We start from the raw sequence: 23,447 nt of genomic DNA, 5'->3' as shown, positions 1-23,447 counted from the left end.
GCAGATCAGGTGAGGCCCTGAACGCACATCATTGCAAAGGAGTCCGAATTGTGTTCTGATGTCTTCTCCCTACAGCACAAGGTCTGTGAGGCAGAGACCTCTAAGGTCCTTACCTGCTTTAAAATCCTGTATGACTTTAAAGTAGTGATGTCGTGTGTCAAGCCATTCAAATCAGCCAGCGTGTTTTAGCGGTTCTGTGGAAGACCTGACTGCACCTCTAGATACAAAGCCATCGGCCCCTGGGCTGAGTTCTTTCAAGAGGGCAGCCAGCTGCAGCCGTTAAAGCCGTGGCTGGGCCCGCCTGCTGTGCTGTCTGTCAGAGCTGTGGCGGGCAGGGACTGTGTGTGCCAATGTGTGGTATGTGTTTAAAGAACGTTAAACCCTACAAAGTCATTTTGTGTTTTCTGGCACAACCGACAGTTTTCATCCTGCAATTCTCTTTTTCTAATTTGCTTAAATACTCCATGTGCTCCGGCATGGAGAGTGTGACAACTTGGGGTTGTAATAAAGTATTTGACAACTGTGTGAGTTGTAGGAACGTGCCCCTTTTTGTTAATAGCATAATTGTAACCAAAGAAATTTAATTTCTCCTTTAGCACACACTGACGTTGCTGTTTCAGAATGATTGCTAGAGTAAAAGGAAATAAGAAAATTACCATGTATCATGAACACACTGAGAGTTCTCTCTGTAATAGCTCAAAACTGATCTATGGCCAAAATCAAAACCATATGAACTTACCATAAATCTCAACTATTACTGTGTTTGCTTCTAATTCTGTTTGGAATAAGGCTTCAAATGCTTTCCAGAATGATGTGAGTTACGAATAAATAGAAAAAGAGTTATCCTGTGTTCCATTTATTTTATTTGTACATATCCATTTCAAGAGAAAAAAAAAAAAGAACTTTGAAAATACAGTTCTGTCCCAGAAATGGAGCCTTATCTGCACAACCATTAAAGGAAAAAAAAAATCATGCAAACTGAAACCAAGGTCTTTTGTAGTGACTGGATGTGACTGACGATGCAGTTATCCCAGTAGAATATCTATCTGATTTGGCAACTGACAGCACAAAAGAGAACCCAAACTTCACTGGTTTGATTCAAGGAAACACAATTTTACATATGGTTATGATAAGGTTTGCAAAACCCTGCAAAAGCCTGTATGGAACAAATAACGCACTGCAATCTGTTAAACACCATGTACTGCCATGCCTCTCCCACCACCGTCAGTTTTATTACTGTATCTCTTACTTGTTTGGCAACAGAAATAAGTGATCAAACCAAAACCATAAGTTGACATCAGTCCAGTGAATGCAGTAGCAAGTCACTTCATACTTTTAAATTATGTTTGGTCATTGGTATTAATGCATAATTCCCAAAATACACCACCACGTATAGAAGAGGCTCGACAATTTATCCGATTTGTTCTCTTAGCCAGTGTGACAATATTCCAAGTAGCCGGTTTCATAGAAATGGATAGAGAAATGTTATTGGTGACTAGTCTGGATTTTGCTATCTTGCAAAAGCTACAATTTCACATTTAAAAAATTTGTCACATTTTCAGATTTAATCAGATTTCTCATCAGCAAGTGGTTGTGTCTTTGTCAACCCAGTCACTCTGGCTCGGAGCTGGATGAGACTTGAGACAAACAGCTCTCCGAGGAAGACGCCCAGGCCTGCCCCCCTTCTTAAGGGCCTTCGTCACCTAACGGCACACAGAGCTTGGGGAGAGGAGGGAAGGTGTGCTGGGGCGCTAGGGAGGCTAACTCCCTATTTGATGAAAGTAGAACCAAATGATCACTCTAGCGAGTCCTGAAGGCACAGCTGACAGACGGGCACTGCACTGCTGTTCACATCCTAATGCAGCTCTGAGGTGACGGGAAGGTGTGCGTGCTGTGAGTGCAGACAGCAGTCTGACTTACAAAGACAAGGTCGGGTAATACCAAATACACCATGCATGGTTTCCAGACACCTCTCAGGTCAAGCTGGGAAGCAAACGGCAATGTCAGGATTTGGAGGGTGGCGGGGCAGGACACAAAAGATTTAAGTTGTAACACTGTTAAGAGATGAACCTTTAAATATTCTTCTGTCTTCATTCTCCTTAACACACATGCATTTTTGCCTTCAGAAAATGGAGTCAATAGCTGTGCAGAGTTGAAGAAAAACTTCCTCTGGTGTCCCCTCAGCATTGATCTATGTTTAAAAGGAAAAAAAAAAAAAAAAAAAGAAAATTAGTCTTAAGAAATGTTTGTAAATAAGACCACTTTTAATAATAAAGATCACCTGTTTATAACTTGCTGTAAAAATTTTAAAACACAGCACACCAAAACCACAGAGAAAAGACTAGTTTAAGAACTAGGTGCCTAATTAAAACAAGAGATACCACTACACACCTGTTAGAATGGCCAAAATGTAAAGCACATCATCAAATGCTGGTGGGGGTATGGAGCAACAGGGGCCCTCATTCTTTGCTGATGGGGATGCAGAAAGGGACCACCACTTTGGAAGACAGTTTAGCAGTTTCTTACATGTTAGCATAGGATCCAGCAATTTGTGCTGGATTAATATGTACCCAAAGGAGTAGAAAACTTCTGTCCACACAAAACCTGTGTATAGGAGCTTCATTTATGATTGTTAAAACTTGGAAGCAACCAGGATGTCCTTTATTAAGTGAGTGGATAAATTGCAGTACATCCAGACAGTGGGATATTACTTAGTGCTCAAAAGCAATGAGCTATCAGGCTATGCACAGACATGCAGGAGACTTAAATGCATGTCACTAAGTGAAAGGAGCCAGTCTCAAAAGGCTACCTACCACATGACCATGGGGAAATGGGAGAACTATGGAGACAGTGAAAACGATCAGGAGTTGGAGGGAGAGAAGAATGGACGGGGGAACACAGGACTTTTATGGTAGGAGACTATCCTGTGTGATGCTATAGTGGTGGATACATGTCATTGTACATTTTTCAAAACCCAAAGAATGCAACACCAAGAATGAACCCTACTGTGAACTATGGACTTTGGGTGGTAATGTGTCGATGGCAGCAGACGTGCTAGTGTGGGATGTTGATAGTGGGGAGAGTTGCACGTGTCTGGGGACAGGGGTAGATGAGAACTCTCAATTTTGCTGCGAGCCTAAAACTACTCTTAGGAAAAAAAAAAGATTTAAAACAACAACCACAACAAAAACTAGATGCCTTATTGAGGTAACTAAAGTATTGTTACAGGTCACAGGAAGGCTGAGTTAAAGTGAGACTTTTGAGTGTTCTGGAGCGTTTGGAGCAGGGTGGGCAGAGGGCAGAGGCTCGGGGTTGAGGGTCGGCTGTGGAGGAGAAAGCTGCAGCTGGGACCTCGGCTTGCAGGGGCCCCGAGCTCAGGGCAGGGTCCTCCTGCGCTGGCTGACACACCAGCACAAGGAGCCAATGACAGAGGCGGCAGGAGGAAGCCGATTTCCTGGGCAAGAAGGCACCACTACCCTTTCCTCTCAAAATCTCCTAATGTCGTGCCAGCCACTGAGCTATGTCCCACCACACACGTAACATCAGAGAAAGCAGAGGCCTGTTGGTCCAAGTGAGACTCACGCAAGGAGTGGTGGTGAGCTTGCAAAAATGCAGCTTTTTCAGACCCCATCTCCAGAGGTTCACATTTGGCAAGTTTGGGCTGGGACTTCCAATCTGCATATTTGACAAGTTCTACAGATGATTTTGCTGTGGGTCATCTCGGACCACACTTTGAGAAACACTAGGTGATTTCTTCAGCTCCTGTCTAGCTTCTTCTTTGTGCAAACTAGTTTCAATTTCACAACCCTTGGGATTCCAGAGGTAAAATGAACCCTCAGAAAGAAAAAAAAAAAGTGCATATTTAAATGTCCTGGAAAATAGATACAAGAATGTTGGCCATAATCCCATACTGGAAAAATTTGCAAATGTCTATCAACAGGAGGTGGATTATATATATGACTATGTCCTAGTCAGATAATGGAATAGTATAGTAATAAAAAAAACCCACAGCTACATCCAACAGCATGGATTAATCCCACAAAGCTGAAAGAGAGAAGCAAGTTGCAAAAGAATATGCATATGATATGATTCAATTTATGTGAAGTTTAAAAACGAGCAAAGCTTAATTACATTGGTTAGAGATCCATACATAGGTGGTAAAACCACAGAGAACCAAGGAAATGATTATCATAAAAATCAGGATGGTGGTTACTTCTTGGGGAGAAGAAGGGAGATGTGACTGGGAGAGACACGGTGGGGAGCATCTAGGAATCCCAGCTGTTTTCTTGACCTGCGTGGTGATGACACGGTGTTCATTTTATAATTCTTCAAACGGTATTACTTTCACGCATTCATGTATGTAAGATGTATCTCACACGGAAAAAATAAATTAAAACCTAAAAACATTTCTTAAGCTTCTCCCCTTCTTCCCCCCATACTTGATCCTTACAGGAGGGTCAAAGAGCAACCTGCAGTCAGCTCGTCTCCCCAGCTGGTGGCGCTCTGTCTGGAGGGCAGGGAGTTTGCCGTGTTTACTCCCTCACAGCACATTGCTTGGCGCTTCACCTCTTCTTACTTTCCCTTTCAACCATCCAGCATCTCCTGGGTACCAACCATGTACTATGTGCCGGGGAAACCACGCTGAACTAGACCCAACAGTCCTGCTCTCAAGAAGTTCACAGCTCAAGGGCAGAGACAAATAATGAGAATTTACACTGTTGTGAGGCAAGCAGAGGAGCCATGGGTAAAAGGGGCACCTTACACAATCTCAGAAGAGCAGGAAGTTTCCTGAGGAAAGACATTATCATCATCATCATTTAAAATAATACACTTTACCACTAATGAGGCATGACTGCCATTCACTCATTCATTTTTTTTTCCACTTCCACCCTTGCTTCACTCTGCCCTTGCTAGACGTCCCTGCCTTCCCCCCGTCCCTCCAGCCTGCTCTCAATCCCCTCCATCGCTCCATCCCTGCTTTGCTCGCTCCCTCACTCCATCCGTCACTGCCTCCCTCCCTCACTCCCTCCTTCTCATTTCTGCTCCTCTCTCACTCCTCACTTGCTCCCTTATTCCCACCCCTGTGCATCCTCCCGTCCTCCCCAGCGAAAGTGCTTATAAGCAAACAGGTATTTCTAACAATGATCTTAGGGCACAGGTATTGTTGTCCCCATTTTGCAGATGATGAAACTGAGGCCCTGAAAGATGAATTAAATTTCCCAGTCATACAGCTAAGCAAGTGGCAGAGACTTGGTTCAAACTCAGGTCTCTGACTCCAAAGTCCTTGCACTTGTCGACTACATTATGCTACATGCACCAGTTCAAAACGTCTGGATGGCTGAACTGAGTGGAAGTTGCAAGGAGTGAAGCTGGACTAGCAAGCAGAGGTTGACAATAAAGAGGCTTATATCCTCTATTGCCTAAGAATAACGGGGAGCTGGGTAAGGGTTCTAAGGAATCGGTTGATACGATCAAACGCAGGTACGTTAAAAAATCTTTGATAAAGAGTTGTTTAATTGAACAGAAAGTGTGACGTGGAAGCAAAGAGCACCGTGTCAGGAGAGATGACACCTGGTGCTGTCCCTGGTGAGCTTCCGGACCTGGGCCGGCCCCTCGCGCTCCTGGGGCCTCAGCTTCCCCCTCTACTACATGAAAGACTGAACTAGGACCTGATACCCCCCAGCTCTGGTTCCAGCTCTGACAAAGTGTTTCCAAATCTGAGTCTGAATCTTGGTGGGGATGAGGCTCCGACCAGGAGGCATCAGGTTTGTCCAGTTTAGTTTGGTGTTGCCAGTAAGGCTGGACCTGGAGGAATGGACCTGTACTTGAAAATCATAAAGAAGAATGTGAGCTTCCCCAGGGAAGAGAACAGAGATCTGAAAGCATCTGGATGTTCTCAGGGAGCAGTGGGTCATTCCTTGAGGATCTCACACAAACAGCTCGGCTGGGGGAAGGAGAAGGAGAGGAGGCTGGAAGAATGGGTTGGGATGAACTTGTGTCTCCATAGATCTGCCTATTCTGGACATTTTCTATAAATGGAATAGTAATATGCAGTCTTTTGTGACTGGTTTCTTTCACTTAACATTTTCAAGGTTCTTCCACGCTGTAGCATGCGTCAGCCCTTCGTTCTCTGTCCTCTGCCACTGCCCTGCTGAGCGGTCACCTGACCTGGTCTTTTCAAGCCCTGGGAGGAGGGAGGAGAGGAAGCAGCTGTGAACTCTCCCCACACACTTTCAGCTTCCCTCCCCTATAGCAAGGGCCCTGAGAAGACGTAAATCCACAAGCACTAGGCTTATAATGTGCATTATCTGTGTCCATATCAGTGGGAGATGCATCAGGTCTCTTGTCCCCAGGAAGCTCCCTGAGCACAAAGACTCAGTACAACAACCCTTTGGTACATCTTGCAAGTTCTCCGTCCTAGTGTCCAATGCTCTGTCCTTGGCACGGACACTTCCCAGAGTTCACTCCAGATCTTCCCCAGAGGAGAAAGCTAATTAGACTTGACCCCAAGTCATTTCTACTTCATTTGCATGTAAGTGTTCTCATTATAATACAATTGCCTGGTCGGTGGAAGCCTGTAGTGGGACTTTCAGCTTAGCTACACCCTCTGCTTCCCTTGAACAAACCCCACCTGGTTCTGGGACTTCTCTTGTCCTCATAAGGTGGTCCACGTCTTGCAGTCTCCCTCTTTATTTCTCTGTTCTCCACAATGTCTTAACTGACTTCTCTAGTTACTTGCATTTAACTGACTTAACATGTCCTATTTCTAACCAGCCCTGAAACATTTCCCTCCTCCAGCCCATTCTTCTCTAACCAATACTACCCAACAGTCTTCAACCTCATGCACTTTTCTAAGTTTGTCATTCTTCCAAAAGAAAGCCATGTTACTTCCCACATCCTTATCTCCTGTCTAACAGTCATCATTTCTCTTTTAACGGATACATCATTAGTACAAAAAGTTATTTTAAAAGAACACTGATTGTTACATCCTCTCTCTTTTTCTCCATTTTCCTGTTGATTGATAACCTGTTTCTTCAATGTAACACCAGCAACGGATTCACACTATTTGGGTTGACCATTATCCAGAATTTCTTTTAGACTCTGATGAAGACATATTTGCTCATTACAACGTCCTATCTTTCCACTGCTCCTTTTGCCCTTTCATCAGCACAATGAACTAAAGGCTCCTTCAACACCTTCAGTGGGTTGCAACTCAACAGTGATGTTCAGCTTCTCACTCCTTGGCCAGATACGATCCATCATAAGCCCCAAATAGCTGCATGTCTAGCGGGCTGCCACGCTCCGTGAGGACAAGGCCATTACTCAGCATTGGCACCCTCAAAGCTCGGCTCTAGACAGGCAGGCAAAGACAAGAGAAGGCAACAGGAAGAAAGCATCTTCATTCTCCCACCCCCTCTTCCCTTCCTTACAGAAACGGGCTGTTGTGGGGCAGAAATAGGTTCTTGGAGCCCATTTTCCGACCCACAATCTGAACTTTGTACAACGATATGGGATCCTCTCTTGGAAAAGCAGAAACCAGGGCGGATTAGCACAAACACCTGCAGGCGACAGCGGACTTTCCGTGACGGCTGGGACTGGGCGGTGGGAGGCTTTTCAGTGGGGCTGTGTCACTCAGGCCAAGGCTGACGTCGGGGGAAGCCGGGAGCCGGGCTGCAGGAGTGAGTCATGCCCCGGAGCGTCAGCTGGACCGTGTCCCGCTTCTATTTCCATCCCAAACCTCCCTCTTCACTTTGCTTCGTGGCTTCAATCCAGGGCTTTATTTATTCAATTAAATAGAAGAAAGCTTCTCACTGCCACCCAGAGTCACGTGCTGTGGTGTGCGCTTTGCGGAGTCCAAGGACGTGAGGAGATTTAGAGACAAAATCAAAGAATCAGTCTTTTTAGATGGAAAAAGCAGCCTTGGGAAATCTATGACGCTCATCTGGGACCCTCATTAGGCCCAAGAACCAAAATTCTGAGAATAAAATTCTAAAGGCAGTGGGGCAACTTTTTCCTATAGAAGCTCTGTGTGTGTGTGTGTGTGTGTGTGTGTGCGCGCACGTGCGCGTGCATGTGTGTGTGTCCTCCCGCCTGCTCTCCAAACTTCCCCTTCAGTTCTCCAGAGGTTACCTGGACATTTCCCGAATCTCATCTAATTTCCACATGGAGACTATTTTAAGAGAACAAAAAGTGCCTTTTATATTTTCATCTGTAACTGTGTAACTCAAAGGAAATGGGGAAGAACCAACTTCCTAAGTGCTTTCCATGCTGCAGGAACTATTCTCAGTGCTCACAACTTCAGCAAATTTGAACCAGCTCACAAAGTGCTAGTGTTTAGTCCTCAGTGAACAGATAAGAATCTTGTGCAGTTAGCACCCTGTTTCATGTGAAGAGGACTTCCTCAGCAATTGTGCAAACTTGAAAACAAGGTGTCCACCCACAGACGGTAAGTTTTCATTCCATAATCAATGCTGATAATGTTAATTTACAGGAACCCTCTTTCCCCATGAAGAGTAAAAGTAGGATCCAGGATGGTCTCCTCCCAAAAGGATCTCCAATTCTGAATCAGCAGAGTCAGAATGCAGAGCCTTTAATGTATTTAATTTAATAGAACACCAGGTAAGTGGATTTGCTTCTGACTTGGAGAACTTACCCAATTTAGTCTGAGATCTGATACAAAATCCTGCAGTAAGTGATATCCTGATCAATGTACAAAAGATTTTTAAATAAAAAACTGAAGTCAAGCAAACAGGAAATATGATTAAATTTCTGAGTTATCACTTGACTTTTTGAAGGAGAAGTAGAGCAGAGGTAATATTCCTGCCTGGCCGTCAGCGGAACACATCGCTAAATTAGGAAAGTGGTCCCACCGCCTTGGGAGCTGCGTGTTTTGTCTACGCTTTCTTTTTAGTTTTATTAAATTGTAAACCATAAAGCAGTTGGCTAGTTCAAACACTGCCCAGATAGAGTGTTCCTCCTGAATTTTCCCACACTGTTAAAAACATTTTTGAGTTTGTTTTTCACGTGTTGGCGCCACGGAGCTTCTGGGACAAACCCAAGCTGCCGCTGAGTGGTGTGTGATTGTGGTGTGGGCCACCTTCTTCCTCTTCTAATCCTGTCCTCTGGGAAACCAGGTGGAGCCCCACACCACAGGGATCCTTTGCGGCCGGGGGAGAGCGCGGTGCTCAGACACGGCCAAGCCCTTCATGTGCAGCCCCTGAGCACCGTCTGCGACAATCATAAGATGCGCTTGGATTCCAAAGTCAGGGTCATGAAACAGGCTGCCCCTGGGGAGACGGCCGTTTTACCGGTCCGGTCAGGCCACATATTCCTCCTCACTCTCAAGGTCTTAGAAAGAAGGAGGACTATGTATACCTTTGCTTTAATGAGCTTGAAGGACAAGCGTCAGCAAAAATATAAGGATGATTTATAATACGCACATTAACGGCTGCCTTATATAGAGGACTTCCCAAAATACCAACAGTTTGTCCATTTAAAATGTTACACGGTACCCTTTCCTTCTTTCTCCTCCTCCCAATTCTGTCTGAAGTTTAAATTTGACTAACAGATCTTTTCATAGACATGCGAAAAAAAAACATCCTTCCTGAAAGCGATCTTTTGGCTGCTCTGCCTTCTGCGATGGACCACATTCTGTCTGGACTGTGTGTTCCTCTAAATAAACTTGCTTTCACTTAAAAAAAAAGAAAAAACCTTTCTAAAACAGATCTGATCGGTCATTTCTCTACTTGAAATTGCTCAGCAGTTCTCTTCATTACTTGCAGTATTTAGTTCAAACTTTTCTCGAATAGTCTAGAACTACCCAAGATACAGGAGCCCCCAGCCACAAGTGGTCTCCGAACATGTGAAATGTGGCTAGCACAGCTGAGGAACTGGGTTTTTAATACTGTGTAATTAAAATTAGTCTAACTTTTAAAACTAATATTGACTCAGTTGTTGGAAAATCAAAAAATGTATTTGAACAACTTGGAGATGTGAAATCTACCTTTTTAGCTATAAATTTTATGAAATACAAATACAATTCTAGTACTTCTGATGAAAATTTAACATTTAAATTGAGAAATGCTTAAGTACCAGGTTTTGAAGGCATAGATTAAAAAAAAGGAATGTAAAGCTATCTCATTAATAATTTTTATATTGATTACATAAAATGATAATACTTAGGCTATATTAGATTAAATAAAATATATTGTTAAATGAATTTCATTTGTTTCTTTTTACATTTTTTTTTTGGTTAATGCAAATACTAGGATATTTTTAAATTACCTACATGGCCCAGATTATATTTCTATTGGACAGCGCTGGTCTAGAAAATCAATTGCATGAGGGAAGAATAAAATCTCCCCAGGAATAAAGACTCCACCTTGCTTTTCAGTCTAGTCTGCCATGACTGTTTTATTTTTATGTTTTTAGTTTTTCTCCTCTTTTTTCTTTTTAATTGAAGTATAGTCAGTTACAATGTGTCAATTTCTGGTGTAGAGCTAAATGTTTCAGTTATACATATACATACATATTTCATTTTCATATTCTTCTTCATTATAGGTTACTTCAAGATATTGAATATAGTTCCCTGTGCTATACGGAAGAAATTTGCTGTTTATCTATTTTATAGATAGTAGTTAGTGTCTGCAAATCTTGAACTCCCCATTTATCCCTTCATGCCCCCACTTTAACTCACCTGTTTGCACTATGTCCTGTGCTAGCACTCCTGGGGTCTTTCTTGTGTCAGAGCCTTGGTGCCCTCCTCTCTGTCTGGCATGAACTTCTGCTCATCCTTTAGGACCCAGCTCAAAGGTCTTCTTCTCTCTGAAGCCTTTATGCACCTCTCCAGGCCCAAGCTCTGTGCTCCCCAAGACCTAGAACATTCTGTGAATCCTATTACTACATTAAGAACCTTGCTGTGGGTGCAGAGTTTCACGTGTCTCTTTTCCCCTTTGAATTCCCAGCATTAAGCACCCAGCATGAGGACATTGGAGACACCCCATAAATGTCGGCAGAATATGTCAAGGACCTTAGATGGAACAGTGCCACTTCTCTGCTGGTAGAATCCTTGGCCGTGGCTCCTGGAGAAGTTCTGAGTTAAAGTGGAGCCCAGTGAAGGGACTGCCCTGAGGCAGGGGGGAGGCAAAGGTAAGCCCCGCCCTGCGATGAAAGCCCCCACCGAGGAAGACAATCAAGATCGTGTACAGACGAGAACAAAGGTCTGGCGTTCTCTCCTGCCTGCTGTTCTGGGAGGACTCAACCACACAGGGAGCACAACTCTTTTCAACAGGACCACGGGAGTGCAAAGAACACTGCACGGAATCAAAAGCTCTCTGTGGGAATCTAGTGAAGTCCTGACTATGGAAGTGCGGGGTGGAGGGGAGACTTTCAAGCAGAGTCGTGACAAACGAGTCTCTTCAGTCTCTTGGAGACAGATGGAAGGTTATGCCTTGTCTGTCAAGTGAGAGGACAGACCATCAGGGCCCCCAGGTCACGCTCTCCTTCGTGCATCATTCTTTCTGCTGGGCCAGGGGGTGGGAGGGAGGGTTGTCTCCAGATCCAGGTTGCTAGGAGCACTCAACCGGGGGGGGGGGGGTCCAGATTGAATTCGGGGAAGCTTCAGACTCAGAACTGAGAAGTAAACTCAACTGAGATGGGCCCTGATCAAAGAGGGCAAACATCCAGGAACTAGGAAATCCCAAAGCTTTTCTAGATTTCAAAGAACTCTTCTCAGGGCAACATGGAGGCAAAGAAAAGTGGAAATGAATGGGGGAAAAAAAACCCTCTGCTTAGGACCTGAATAGACATTTCTCCAAAGACATACAGATGGCCAACAGACACACGAAAAGATACTCAATGTCAATAATCAGGGAAATGTAAATCAAAACCACAATGACATGTCACCTCACACCTGTCAGAGTGGCTATCATCAAAAAGACAAAAAAGAGTAAGTGTTGGTGAGGATGTGGAGCAAAGGGAACCCTTATGCACTGTTGGTGAGAATGTAAATTGGTGTAGCCACTATGAAGAACAGTATAGAGGTTTCTCAAAAAATTAAAAATAAAACTATTGTGTGATCCAGCAATCCTACTTCTGGGTATTTACTCAAAGAAAACAAAAACACTGATTTGAAAACATATACACCATCATTCACAATAGCCAAGATATAGAAGCAACCTAAGTGTCCTTTAACAGATGAATGGATAGAGAAGATACGACTTACATACACAATGGAATATTACCCAGCCATAAAAAAGAATGAAATTTTGCCATCTTGCAACAACATAGATGGACCTAGAGAGTATTATGCTAAGTGAAATAAATCAGAGAAAGACAAATGCTACATGATCTCATGTATATGTAGAATCTAAAAAACAAAAGAAACAGGCAAAACAAAATGAAAACAGACTCAGACACAGAGAACAAGTGAGTGGTTGCCAGAGGAGAGGAGGAGGGTGGCTGGGCCAAATTGGTGAAGGGAATTAAGAGGTACATGCTTCCAGTTACAAAATAAATAAGTCTTGGGGGGAAAAAGTCATGGGGATGTGATATACAGCCTAAGAAATACAGTCAACAATACTGTCATCACTTGGTAAGGGGACAGATGGTTACTAGATTTGCTGTGGTGATCATTTTGTAATATATTTGAATTTCGAATCACTATGTTGTGCACCTGAATTTAACATTATACTGTAGGTCAACTGCACTTCAATTAAAAAAAAAGCTTAATATAGCTCAGCAACCTCATACAAGAAATGAAAGTCTAAGTAAGTGTGTTTGTTCAATGCATAGTTATTTGTAGTCACTCAGCTAAATCAGAAACAAACTGGTTGAATAAATTAGAGAATATCCGTATTATGGAGTTTCAGGTAACTTAAAAGAAAACGTGTTTGCAATATGCGTTGACTTTCAGATGTTTCAGAGAACTGTGTGCAGGATGGTAGTAGTATTTCTCATGATATCAGAACTCTGCACCATAGAGGGTGTGTGTTTATACAGAGCAGATAGACTGATGTCAGAAAGAAGAGAGGGGAGGGCGAATTTACTTCTTGTTGGTAGATACAACAAGTAAAGAAGTAACACAGCGTGACAAACACAAAGATGGAGCGAGGCACAGGGCTTGTAAGAGCACGCGGGAGGAACGATGAGTGTCTGCTGCTGCTAGCTTAAACAGATGCAGCATGCGAGAACTCGAGGTTGCTAGAGATAAGAGCAGAGAGTCATGAAATGAGAGCAGGATTAGCCTGGAACAGCAACAGCACGAGATGAAAAGAATGAGCTCACGTAAACGACAAACACCCATGAGACTCAAAAGCAATCTTGGAGCTGAAAGCAGGAACCACAGCCTGGAAAACTGAGCTGGATGATGTGGAAGACAAATCTGGGATTTTTTTTTTTTTTTTTTTCCTAGAAAGCAGACAGCAAAAATGGAAACAATGGAGTGGCTTATAGAGACAGTGTTCTCCAGGACAGAAGTCACTTGTTGCTACTGAGCACTTGAAACGTGGCTCCTCTGAATTCAGATGTGTTGTGTAGATGAAGTACACACCAGATTTCAAAGCCCTGATAAAATCAGAGTCTTGTTTCTTTTTACTTGTTAAAGTGTGGCTACTGGAAAATGTAAAATTACATACGTGGCTCACATTAAATTTCTACTGAATGGCACTGGTATAGAAGGGAGAACAGAAACCCAAGAATTGTGCGTTCTTGAGAAAAACAAGGCACAGTGGGACATAAAAAATAAAGAAAACGTTTCTTGAGTTTAAAAAAGTTGTCTGTGCCACTGAAAATCAGGGAAGAGCAGACCCATTTCCAGACACAAGTTTTAAATTATGTGGGAAAACATTTAAAAAAGTTTTCTTTAAAAACAGCAGCTGAGAAAACTTTACTTTCAAATTTTTTGCCTTTCCTCCACAACACGAAATGCCCCAAAACAGTGGAGCAATGTTTACTGACTGGATAAAGAAGTATTAAGACCTAAATTTTACATCCAGGGAAACTGTCATTTGTGTAGAGAGCCATCACAGTGACACTCTCAGATATTCACAGAGAGACTGAACTGAAAGTTAGTTTAAGGGTTACTTTAGCCAACAGAAAGAAGAATCAAAATGAGAGGTTCAAGGAGGGAGGGTCTAGCTCAGTGGCAGAGCACATGCTTAGCCGGCACGAGGTCCTGGGTTCCATTGCCAGTACCTCCATTTAATAAATAAATAAGCCTAATTACCCTTCCCCCAACCACAAGGTAATGATAAGAAAAAAGAGTTCAAGCACAGAGAATTCAAGATATAGAAGTAATTTTGGGTTTTCCTTTCCTTGTGTTAGATTCCTATCTTAGGAATCCGGTTGATTACAGGGTATCCACTGGATTTTGCACCAGGGGTAAAACTTGACCTGCCGGTGCCTTCTGCTTCCATGTCTTTCACGGTGGTACCAGCAACTGCGTTTCTCATCCTTTGTCCCCCAGTTCACAGGAAGCCTCCTGCCAGGTTGGACGAGTACCCAGAACAATGACAGGTTCTGCTGTGTTTCAGGACTTGCTACAAATCGCAAGACTGTCTGTGAAGGCGGGGCACTGCGGCAGCAGAACTGCTGACTGATTAACCTGTCTTCCGCTTTACAGGAGCCGAGGTGCCAAGGAAGTGGAGTTTCTGCATCCGTTAAATGCATGTTTAATGAGTCACTGGCCTCTCTTTATTTTTTAAATTGATGAACACTAATAAATAACGCAGGGACCGGTATCATCTGTTATCAGGACCATTTCCTCTATGGCCCGTGGTGTTTCTGGGCTCTTTATGCCATGAGCAAACACACATTAAAAAATGAAGAAAAACAAATGTAAGAAAATACATCAAAATGGTCATTGGTGGTTATCTTTGGCTGGAAGAATTCTGAGGATTTTCACTTTATACGCTCACATTTTCTGGTTAGTTTCTTTTTTAAGAAGTGGCTGTTACTTTTATCCTTAACAAAAGGAGAGGTTTTAAACATCAGTTTATACAATTCTGTATATGCCACGTGGGGAAGTTATTTCTGGGGTTTGTCCCAGGTTCACAGGAGCTTGTTCCCCACCCAGGCTCCAGGGAGGAGTCCTGGGCCACCAGGCAACCACGTTTATTATCACTCAAGTCTTCATCCAAACGCTACTTCCACAGAGAGCTTCCAAAACCCACCTAAAACACCCACCCTCAACAACTCACTGTGTTTTGTTTTATTCATAGAGCTCATCCTGTTAGCAGTTATGTCATTGTCTTGCCTACAGCTCTTCTCTTTCCAGTGAGGGACTTTGTCTTGTTTCCTGCTGTGTCTCCAGCACCGAGAATCTGACCCGAGGTTTGCACTCAATAAAACAGCCACAGAACAAACAGAAAAGCCCGCTGGACCCCGCCTACCTGGCCACAGCTAAAGGGACCAGGGCCCTGAGCAAAGCAAGGCCAGTCGGAACACTTCTCTCTGGAATTTGAAACTGTTGTGGTAACGTGAATGTGAAAGCTGCAGGGTGGTCACATTCCAGCTTCTGGGCCAGAGCAAGAAAAATCAGCATGAGGGAGAGAAGAGGGGAGACAGGTGTGAGGCGCAGTGGGGAGCCTGGGCCCACAGACCTGCTGGGCCTGCTGTGCTCAGCCTCGGCCCCCACGCCCTTATCATCAAGTGCCGTGTTTCAGCTCAGGCCAGCTGGAGTCGGTGCCTGTCGCCTACAACCTCAGGAATATACCTGTGGTCACAGTCATCCTTTAAAAACTCACAGCAGAAAGATTTGGAGAAAATACTCCAGAATGGTTGCCTCCGAGTGGTGGGACCACCTAGTTTTCTATATTTTCTAAAATGACTATTTGTTACTCTTATGATTACAAAAATACACACACACACATATCTTTAATTTTTTCCTGGAGAAGCATAGAGTGACGGACCTGGAGGATTGCAGGCGACGCCACTCTGTCCATCCATTTCATCCAGCTGCGAGGCTGAGCAGTGAGGTGACTCACCGAGTTCCCCAGGCTCACTCACACTTTCTTACACCCAGGCCAGGATTCCCCCAACCAGGGGGTCTCTGGACAGTTACTATGTTTTCACCTCAAAACACTGCATTTCAGTTATGTTTTCAATAATAAATTCTCTCACTCAAGGTGAAACAAGCTTTCTTTCTGGATTACCTCTAGTGAGTTGGGCGAGACTGTCTGTGCTGCTGAGCTGAGGAAGTTTCTGGGGCAGCGTCCAGGCTGGGTGGGAAGTCCCAGGGCTGACTAACAGGTCTGCCCCGAGTGCATGGGGAGGGAGTGAGGAGGACAAAATTTCTGTCAGTTCTTTCTTAGATGCAGAGCAAAGCTGGCTTTATGAGGGGAGAAAACGGAAGGTCAGGAGACCCATTTGGATCACACACGCTACTACCCCTTGGTTTATGTTACAAGAAGTTCTAATTTAAAAAAAAAAATTGAAGAATAGCTGATTTACAATCTTGTGTTGTGAAGGGAAAGCCAGGCTGGTCTAACAAGATAATGCACAGGTCTAGGAATGTGAAGGACAGGCCGGGCTGGGCTAACAAGATAACTCACAACTCTAAGTGCTGGAATACTGATCTGAGTTCTGCTGGACTAACTTGTAAATCTAGGTTAATTAGTGTTGGTTTGCTGTTCATGTTTTTTTGCTAGCCAACTGGATTTTCAAAGACACATATCTGGCTTTGGAATGTTGGTTTGCTGCCTCCCCGCCTCCACTTTTGTGATGATGCTGCTGCTAAAGCTGTTCCATGCCTATTGGCCGAATCCCCCAAGCTTGTACTTTACCCTATAAAACCTCATATGCACATCTTGAAGGTGCTCAGAGCTTCGGAGCAGAAGCCGCTCTGAGCCCGCCGGCGTAATACATCTGAGCACTCCAACCCTCCGAGTGGTGCTTGTTTCTTGGCTGGCCTGTTGTTTCCGTAACAGTGTTAGTTTCAGGTGTACAGCAAAGTGATTCAGTTATATATATACATACATATATTCTTTTTCAGATTCTTTTCCATTACAGGTTATTATAAGATATTGAATATAGTTCCCTGTGCTATAGGGTAGGTCCTTGTGATTTCCTTGTTTTATATATAGTAGTTTGTATATGCTAATCCCAAACTCCTAGTTTACCCTTCCCCGCTCCTTCCTCTTTGGTAACTGTGAGTTTGCTTTCTATGTCTGTGAGTCTACTTCTGGTTTAACTTCATTTGTATCTTGCTTTTTTTTTTTTTTTTTTAAGATTCCACATGTAAGTGATAACATATGAGATCTGTCTTTCTCAAGAAGTTCTAACTCATTGCACAATGATGATGTAACAGATATATAAGCGACAAAGTAGTGGCTACATAAATCCTGGTTTGCCTGTTTATTACTTTTGTTTGAAATTTCACTGCTCTTTTCTGGCTAGTTGGTGGCCAAAAGCATGACTGCCATTAGTCAGGAAGGGTGTCAGCTATGGTTTCAGCATAAGCATAGCTGGGCAACACAGAGGCCAAAGGGAGGAGCTTGTGGAGGGCGGTCTATTTCTGGGCTGGACCACAGCGAGGCCTATTCCTAAAAAAAAAAAAACCTCGCTGAACTACTAATTTGTCTGACTTGCATCTTGAAGGGCATTCACCACTCCACCTAGTTTAAGAAAACTCCTGAAATGATTCAGGAGCACCCCCTGGAGAGCTGAGCAGCCCTGCCTTGGGCTCAATAACCAGTGAGAGAGGAACGGATCCTAACACTCCAAAAAGCATCACAGGAACAAGACACAAGCCGCCACTTCAAATCAGGGGGTGATCAAGCTGATGCGAGGAGCCCAGACAGGAGCCCAGAGGCCAGAGAACACACAGGGACTGAGGCGCTCCGGTTCTCCACTGCCGGCCAGCTCCCCAGCTTCTCCTCCTGGCCCCTCTGTAGCCCGAGCTGCTGGCAAGTCACACTGGGCACCTGCAAACCATCCGCGCCTCCCTGGGCCCCAGGCCGGCGCTCAGCCCGCGCTGTCTCTGCACCAGGTCGGGGAGAAAGCCTGTTTGTTCATTCTCTGCAGACAGGTGGGTAGAGGACAGCCCCGGGAGGGGCCCGCAGGCCCTTGGGGAGTCCTGGGGCCTAGAGCCCACACCGCCCTGGAGTTGGGGCTGCAGTGGTGTTAGGTATTTGCAAAGTGGAACGTAAATGTTACCTCACTACGAACCCAGCTGCCGGCACCCCCAAAATGCTGGGGGAGCTGAAGAGATGAGCCAAACGGGACAGGAAACTCCCTTTCCCACTGACTCAGGTATTTCTAAGGAGGATTCCAGAAATCAGCTTTCTCTGAGAACTCGCTTAGCCCTGTATCCGCAGGCCACCCATTTGTGAGTGTGTAGGATTTAGGTTGGAATAAAATGGGAGAGACATGAAAGAGATTTTTCTGCTTATGAAAGTGGTTAAACTCTAAATTCCTTAGGGATTTTCTCACCCCTGCAAATCTGGAAAGTGGAAGAAATTCTCTTCTCTCGGGATAATTTGCCTGTGGGTTCCAGTCTACACGAAGGGTGGAAATCACCAATCTTGGAAAGGCCTTTGCTACCTGAATTCTTAAGACCCTGCTCTTACGTAATGTACTATCGATTTGCTTGTTTTTACAGATCTAGGTCTTTGTTTTCCATGGCAACCCGAGGTGACATAAAGCTCAGCAAATAAAATTCATCTTGCACACCGAGTCCTAGTAAGTGGGCGGAGCTGCCTGGAGCGCTGTGCTAACGTCCCGAGGCCACAGTGTCTGCCGTGGGCACGGCTGGGGGGCTGACGGCTCTCATGTCACATGCGTGACGTCCCTGAGTTAAATCATGGGGCACCTTTCAGATTCTATACAGGGCTAGGTTCTTAGGAGTCTGGAAAATGGACATTTAACAGGCTTAGAAGAGAAGAATTCATTAGCAAGGGTTTTCCCCGAGGAGTCAGTCACATAGCTGCCTGAGAGACAAGTCCGTTATTGACTGACTGATGTCTCCTTTGAACTTCCTGTGAAAAGCAGACAGTAGATACCCACTCTAATCTGCTTTGGGTCCTCAGGATTTAGTTCTGGGAGTACTTCCCAGCCTCCCAGGGGTCTCCTGGCCTCACCTTCTTGGGATCCGTTCCTCACAAGGCTGACGGAGAGCTCCTTCTGAAGCCCTCGCCGTGTCTGTCCCCTCAGAGTCCCCCTCATCCTCAGGAATAGCTATTTGCTCCCACAACAGGTTCATCTTGATCTGGTCTCACAGGTTTGTCTCTCTCCCCTCCTAAGCCCGAGGCTTTAGCAGGCGAGAACCGCATCTCACAGTCTGCATCCAAGCCACTAGGGCAATGGACGGCCCATCGGAGGTACCTGATACACATTCATGAAATGAGCGAATGAATGGGGATTGCGTAGTCTCCCCAAATTCATGAAATTAATGGTGGTGACTCAGCATGGATTATCACTCATGAGCATTAAGCGGACACCACTCGTCTCCTCAATGTTTCACCGAAGCTGCCCCCCCGGCCCCATATGCTGCTTCTCCCAATAACACTAGTCATTGCAAGAAACTGAGGCAAAGCAGCCAAGTGCCAGTTATGAACCACGTAAAAATCTAGAAATGCAAAATTGTTGAATTTGACATGTAGATGAGACCTTTCGGCTCCACCAGTTCAGCTGAGGTCTACAGGGCGGGACTTATGCCCACCCACCCCCTCACCCCTTTCTTGGAAAAAGGAGTTGTTTTCAGCAACTCTAATGGCATCTGTAAAAACTGTACAACCAGCTTTTCATGGTCCACGTGATGATGGATATTTAATTTTGATTGATACAAAAGTGATGAGAGGAAGGGACCCAAGTTTTGGCCCAAATTGTGCAGCTGCCTAATTCCAAGATCCCATAACTCCAAATTCTCCATTTTATTCTCTTTTCTTAAAAAAGAAGAGGGGGGCTGACTCATGTCAGGGGGAGTGGGGTGCCTCACCTTATGCAGCTGTGTTCTCGTCTCATAGTAGGCGACCACGGGGATGGAGGCTCGGTAGTAGGTTTCAAGGCGCTTGGCGATGGTGGTGGTGCTGTCGTCGGCGCGCGCACTTCCTCGGCTCTTCTGGAGAAGGCGGTTGGTCATGGTGTCTGCTGAGCAGTCCATGCAGATTACCAAGTGCGGGTCTCCAATCTGGGGGTTGGGGGAGCACAGCACGGTCAGAAAGTCCACTCTGCCAGGTTCTGGAAAGACCTGGGGGCCCTAGTTCTTTCCTGGGCTTCTGCTTCCTCTCAAGGTCCCAGGCCAACACTGCAGCAGAGTTGGGACTAGACTTCATGGCTCCTCATTTCCAGGTTATTATATAATTCCAGGGATTACACAGAATGCTACCCAGGGCAGTCACACTCTGTCCTCCACACTAAGGGGAGGGATGTGTGTGCGTATGTGTGCACGTACGTGTGTGGTGTTTCCTGCGGGAATCCTTTCCTGACCTACTAAGGCAAGTTAACCACGTTCTCCTTTGTTCCACCACTGGATGTGGCACCAGCCCCCAGTGGCATGGTGAGACTGTGCCCGCATTACCTGGGGCTCAGTGGAGCATAATGATTGGGCACACAGAGGTTGGAGTCAGGCTGCTTAAGGTCAAATCCTGGTGTGGTGACTTGTCTCCACGATGGTCTTCATCAATTCCTTACCCTGATGTAATTTAAGCTCTTCCTCCACTGAGACATAAGCCCATTCCTTCATCTCCTTGAATCTGAGCTGAATTGTAACGTTCTCCACCAATAGAATATGGTGGAAATGATACCACATGCTTTTAGAAGCAAGATCATAAGATTTGCAGTTCCTGCCTGGTCAACTGCATCTAGGATGCCCAGCTACTCTGACTACAGAGCCGTGAGGAAGCCCAAGTTAGCCACACGGAGAGGCTACGTGGGCAGAGATCCCCAACCAGCCCTGGGCTGTTTTAGACATCCCAGCGCCTGCTCCGGATGTGTGTACTCAGCCTTAGCCACTGCCTGACTGCAACTGAATAAAGGACCTTAAGTGAGAGCCAGACAGCCAAGCTCATCAACCACCCCCACTCAAAACCCTATCAGAGAAAATAAAAAATTACTACTTTAAGTTACCTGACTTCCACATTAAGTAAAAATGTCACTTAATTTCTCTGCATCACAACTTTCCCATTTGTACAGTGAGGATGATCAAAGAATTGCTGTGAGGATTAAATATGATTAAATAAGGTAATGTAAGTAGATTGCTTGGCATACAGCAGACACTCAGGAAGTATTAGCTATTATGCTCATTTCCCATATTGGCTTACGATCCCTGGATCAAAAGAAACTGTTGCTCCCTCCTGATTTCGCAATGTAAACGAAGGCTTTCTGCTCTGCTGTAGTAAGGTCCTGGGAGGGATGGGAACAAAGTCAGGGTAGGGGAGGACTTTAAGACGACACAGTCATAAGTTGTTAGTAAGCGTTATTCAGACATTTATTTATCTAGCTCGTCTGAAGGATGTATTTTAAGGAACAGAATGGGGGATTCTCCAAAATCTAGAAAAGTGAAATAAACCTCTAGAACATGTCACATAACTTTTCTGCCTTTATTAATTGGAAGGAAAAAAAAAAAAAGCATTTGAACAGTAGAAAAGCTGGGTGAACGTTTAGAAGACAATGGCCCCTGTCCACCGGCAGAGGGCGAGCTTGGGAGGCAGCCCGGGGTTCGGTTACAGAGTTTGGCTCCCAAAGCAGTTTCTGGTTGGGTTTGTGCGAGACTAAGCGATTTTTCTTATTGTGGGGTTTTTCAGGCCACTCGTGGGGACATGAAAAATAATTCTGGGACTCATTTGGGTACAAACAGAGATAATGAGTGTCTGAGCAGGAGCTGGCAGTAAATGGACCCAAAATAAGTGCAAGACCTGGAGGTAGCTCTGTCTTCCACATCAATTCTCAAAGTGTGGGCCGTGGACCAGCAGCACAGGCGTGATCTGGGAGCTCGTTTGAAATGCAGAGGATCAGGCACCATCCCTGACCTACTGAGTCTGCATTTTAAGAGGTGACTCTTCACAAAATAACAGCTTGAGAAGCTGCTCTACCAGACCAGTTCCTCGGGCCAAGGCTGGGGTCTCACCTAACCCGCCTCTCCTGCAGTCAGCACACCCTTCCCACCTAAAAAGGTACTGTGCAGTCATTCCATTTGGAAGTGGCCTGGACCACTGATGTCTTTAATACCTAAACGTTAGTGAACTGGTTGAATGAAATAGCATTGCATTGTTTTTCAAAACGCTTTGATCTGCACCTTTAGACAGTCCCTTGGGGGTAGCTCAGCCTCTTTTTGGCTGGTAAGCCTCTAACATCCCATGGGCGGGAGAGCAGAGGACTCTGTCCTTGTCGGAATGAATCACAGAGACTTGGGGACAACTCCATGTCCCTAACATCCCCCTGCTGGCTCCTGGGAACTCCGCCACAGCAGCACTGGGCTCCTCATGGCCTTTGGGAAGTCAGGGGAACCTATCAGCGCACAAGTGCCTCGGAAGGGCGTTGAGATCCCATAAGGACACTTTCAGCAGCCTACGCACCGGGCCACCCCTCGGACCCCTCCAGCCCCTCTGTGGGGAGGAAACGGAGGCCCACGGAGGTTAACTTGCCCGAGGTCACTGAGGACTAGTGAGTGACAGTCCTGGGCCAGCTGCATGGAACTCCAAAGCCTGGTGACCTCACCCTAGTGGAGGGCACCAGAGCCTACAGAACGGGACTTGGGCCGGACGCCTGGTGGGCCACATGGAGCCGGGAGGGGAGGATGGGGTGGCAGGAAAAGAAGCGGTTGGTGTCAGAGGCCACCTCATTTTACTTTGTGGGGTTCTGGCTGGGGTCGGCACTCACCTGGGCTGAGAGCAGCCCACCAGGATGAGGCTGTCAGCGTTAGCTGACTTGTGATGATGACTTTGCCTGGATAATTCCAGCGGGTGGAGCAGGAGGAGGCGGTTACCTGGGCCTCCTCGGCCCCAACTTTAGTTTTCTTCTGATCAGGTCAGGACACAGGTTAAGACCATATTACCAGTGGGCAGGGGCCTGCCATCCAGGAACTCTCTATGGTTCAGAATACCAGCTTTCTTGTTCTCACTGGGGCCTCCGTCTGCTCATTTTCAGTGAGGATTACAATAGTTTTTACCTTATAGGATGATTGTGATGGTTAAATCAGTTAATATGTGGGCCATTTCAAGCACTACATAAATGTGAGCTAATGTGGGCCTGGCAGTATTTTCATCCCTTTAAATTTTGTAAAAGCCCCAGTTGGTCAGATTTGGGTTTAGAAAGAGTCGGAGGCCCAGTCTACACTTTTAGCCTAAGTCACACGCTCCGGCACTGACCAGCCTCACCGCGCTGGGAGGTGACGCTGGCTAACAAGAGAGCCACGGGCCTATTTCCCATTTGCTCTCACCCCTGAGGTATGTCCCCTTGGGGAGCCTCACTGAGTGGGGGTGACAGGGTCATCCCAGCATTCCTGAACACAC

At 45.4% G+C, this 23,447-nt stretch overlaps 1 protein-coding gene across 2 annotated transcripts in view; it reads right to left on the bottom strand.

Moving 5' to 3' along the window:
- Positions 1-845: 845 nt before the first annotated feature.
- The window catches only part of AK5 (adenylate kinase 5), a 213,613-nt gene continuing 191,011 nt past the window's right edge, over positions 846-23,447 (bottom strand). The window contains exons 13-14 of one of the 2 annotated variants that reach the window (XM_032494623.1): positions 19,934-20,125; positions 846-2,191 (exon numbers count right to left, since the gene is read on the bottom strand). In XM_032494623.1, coding sequence (XP_032350514.1) covers positions 2,123-2,191; positions 19,934-20,125 — 261 coding nt within the window. In that variant the 3' untranslated portion in view covers positions 846-2,122. The remainder of the gene's footprint in view (positions 2,192-19,933; positions 20,126-23,447) is intronic. The other variant, XM_032494624.1, reaches the window with a different exon arrangement.

The sequence above is a fragment of the Camelus ferus genome, chromosome 13, assembly GCF_009834535.1.
Source record: "Camelus ferus isolate YT-003-E chromosome 13, BCGSAC_Cfer_1.0, whole genome shotgun sequence".
NCBI classification, from domain to species: Eukaryota; Metazoa; Chordata; class Mammalia; order Artiodactyla; family Camelidae; genus Camelus; species Camelus ferus.
This window is presented reverse-complemented; position numbering and strand designations above follow the sequence as displayed.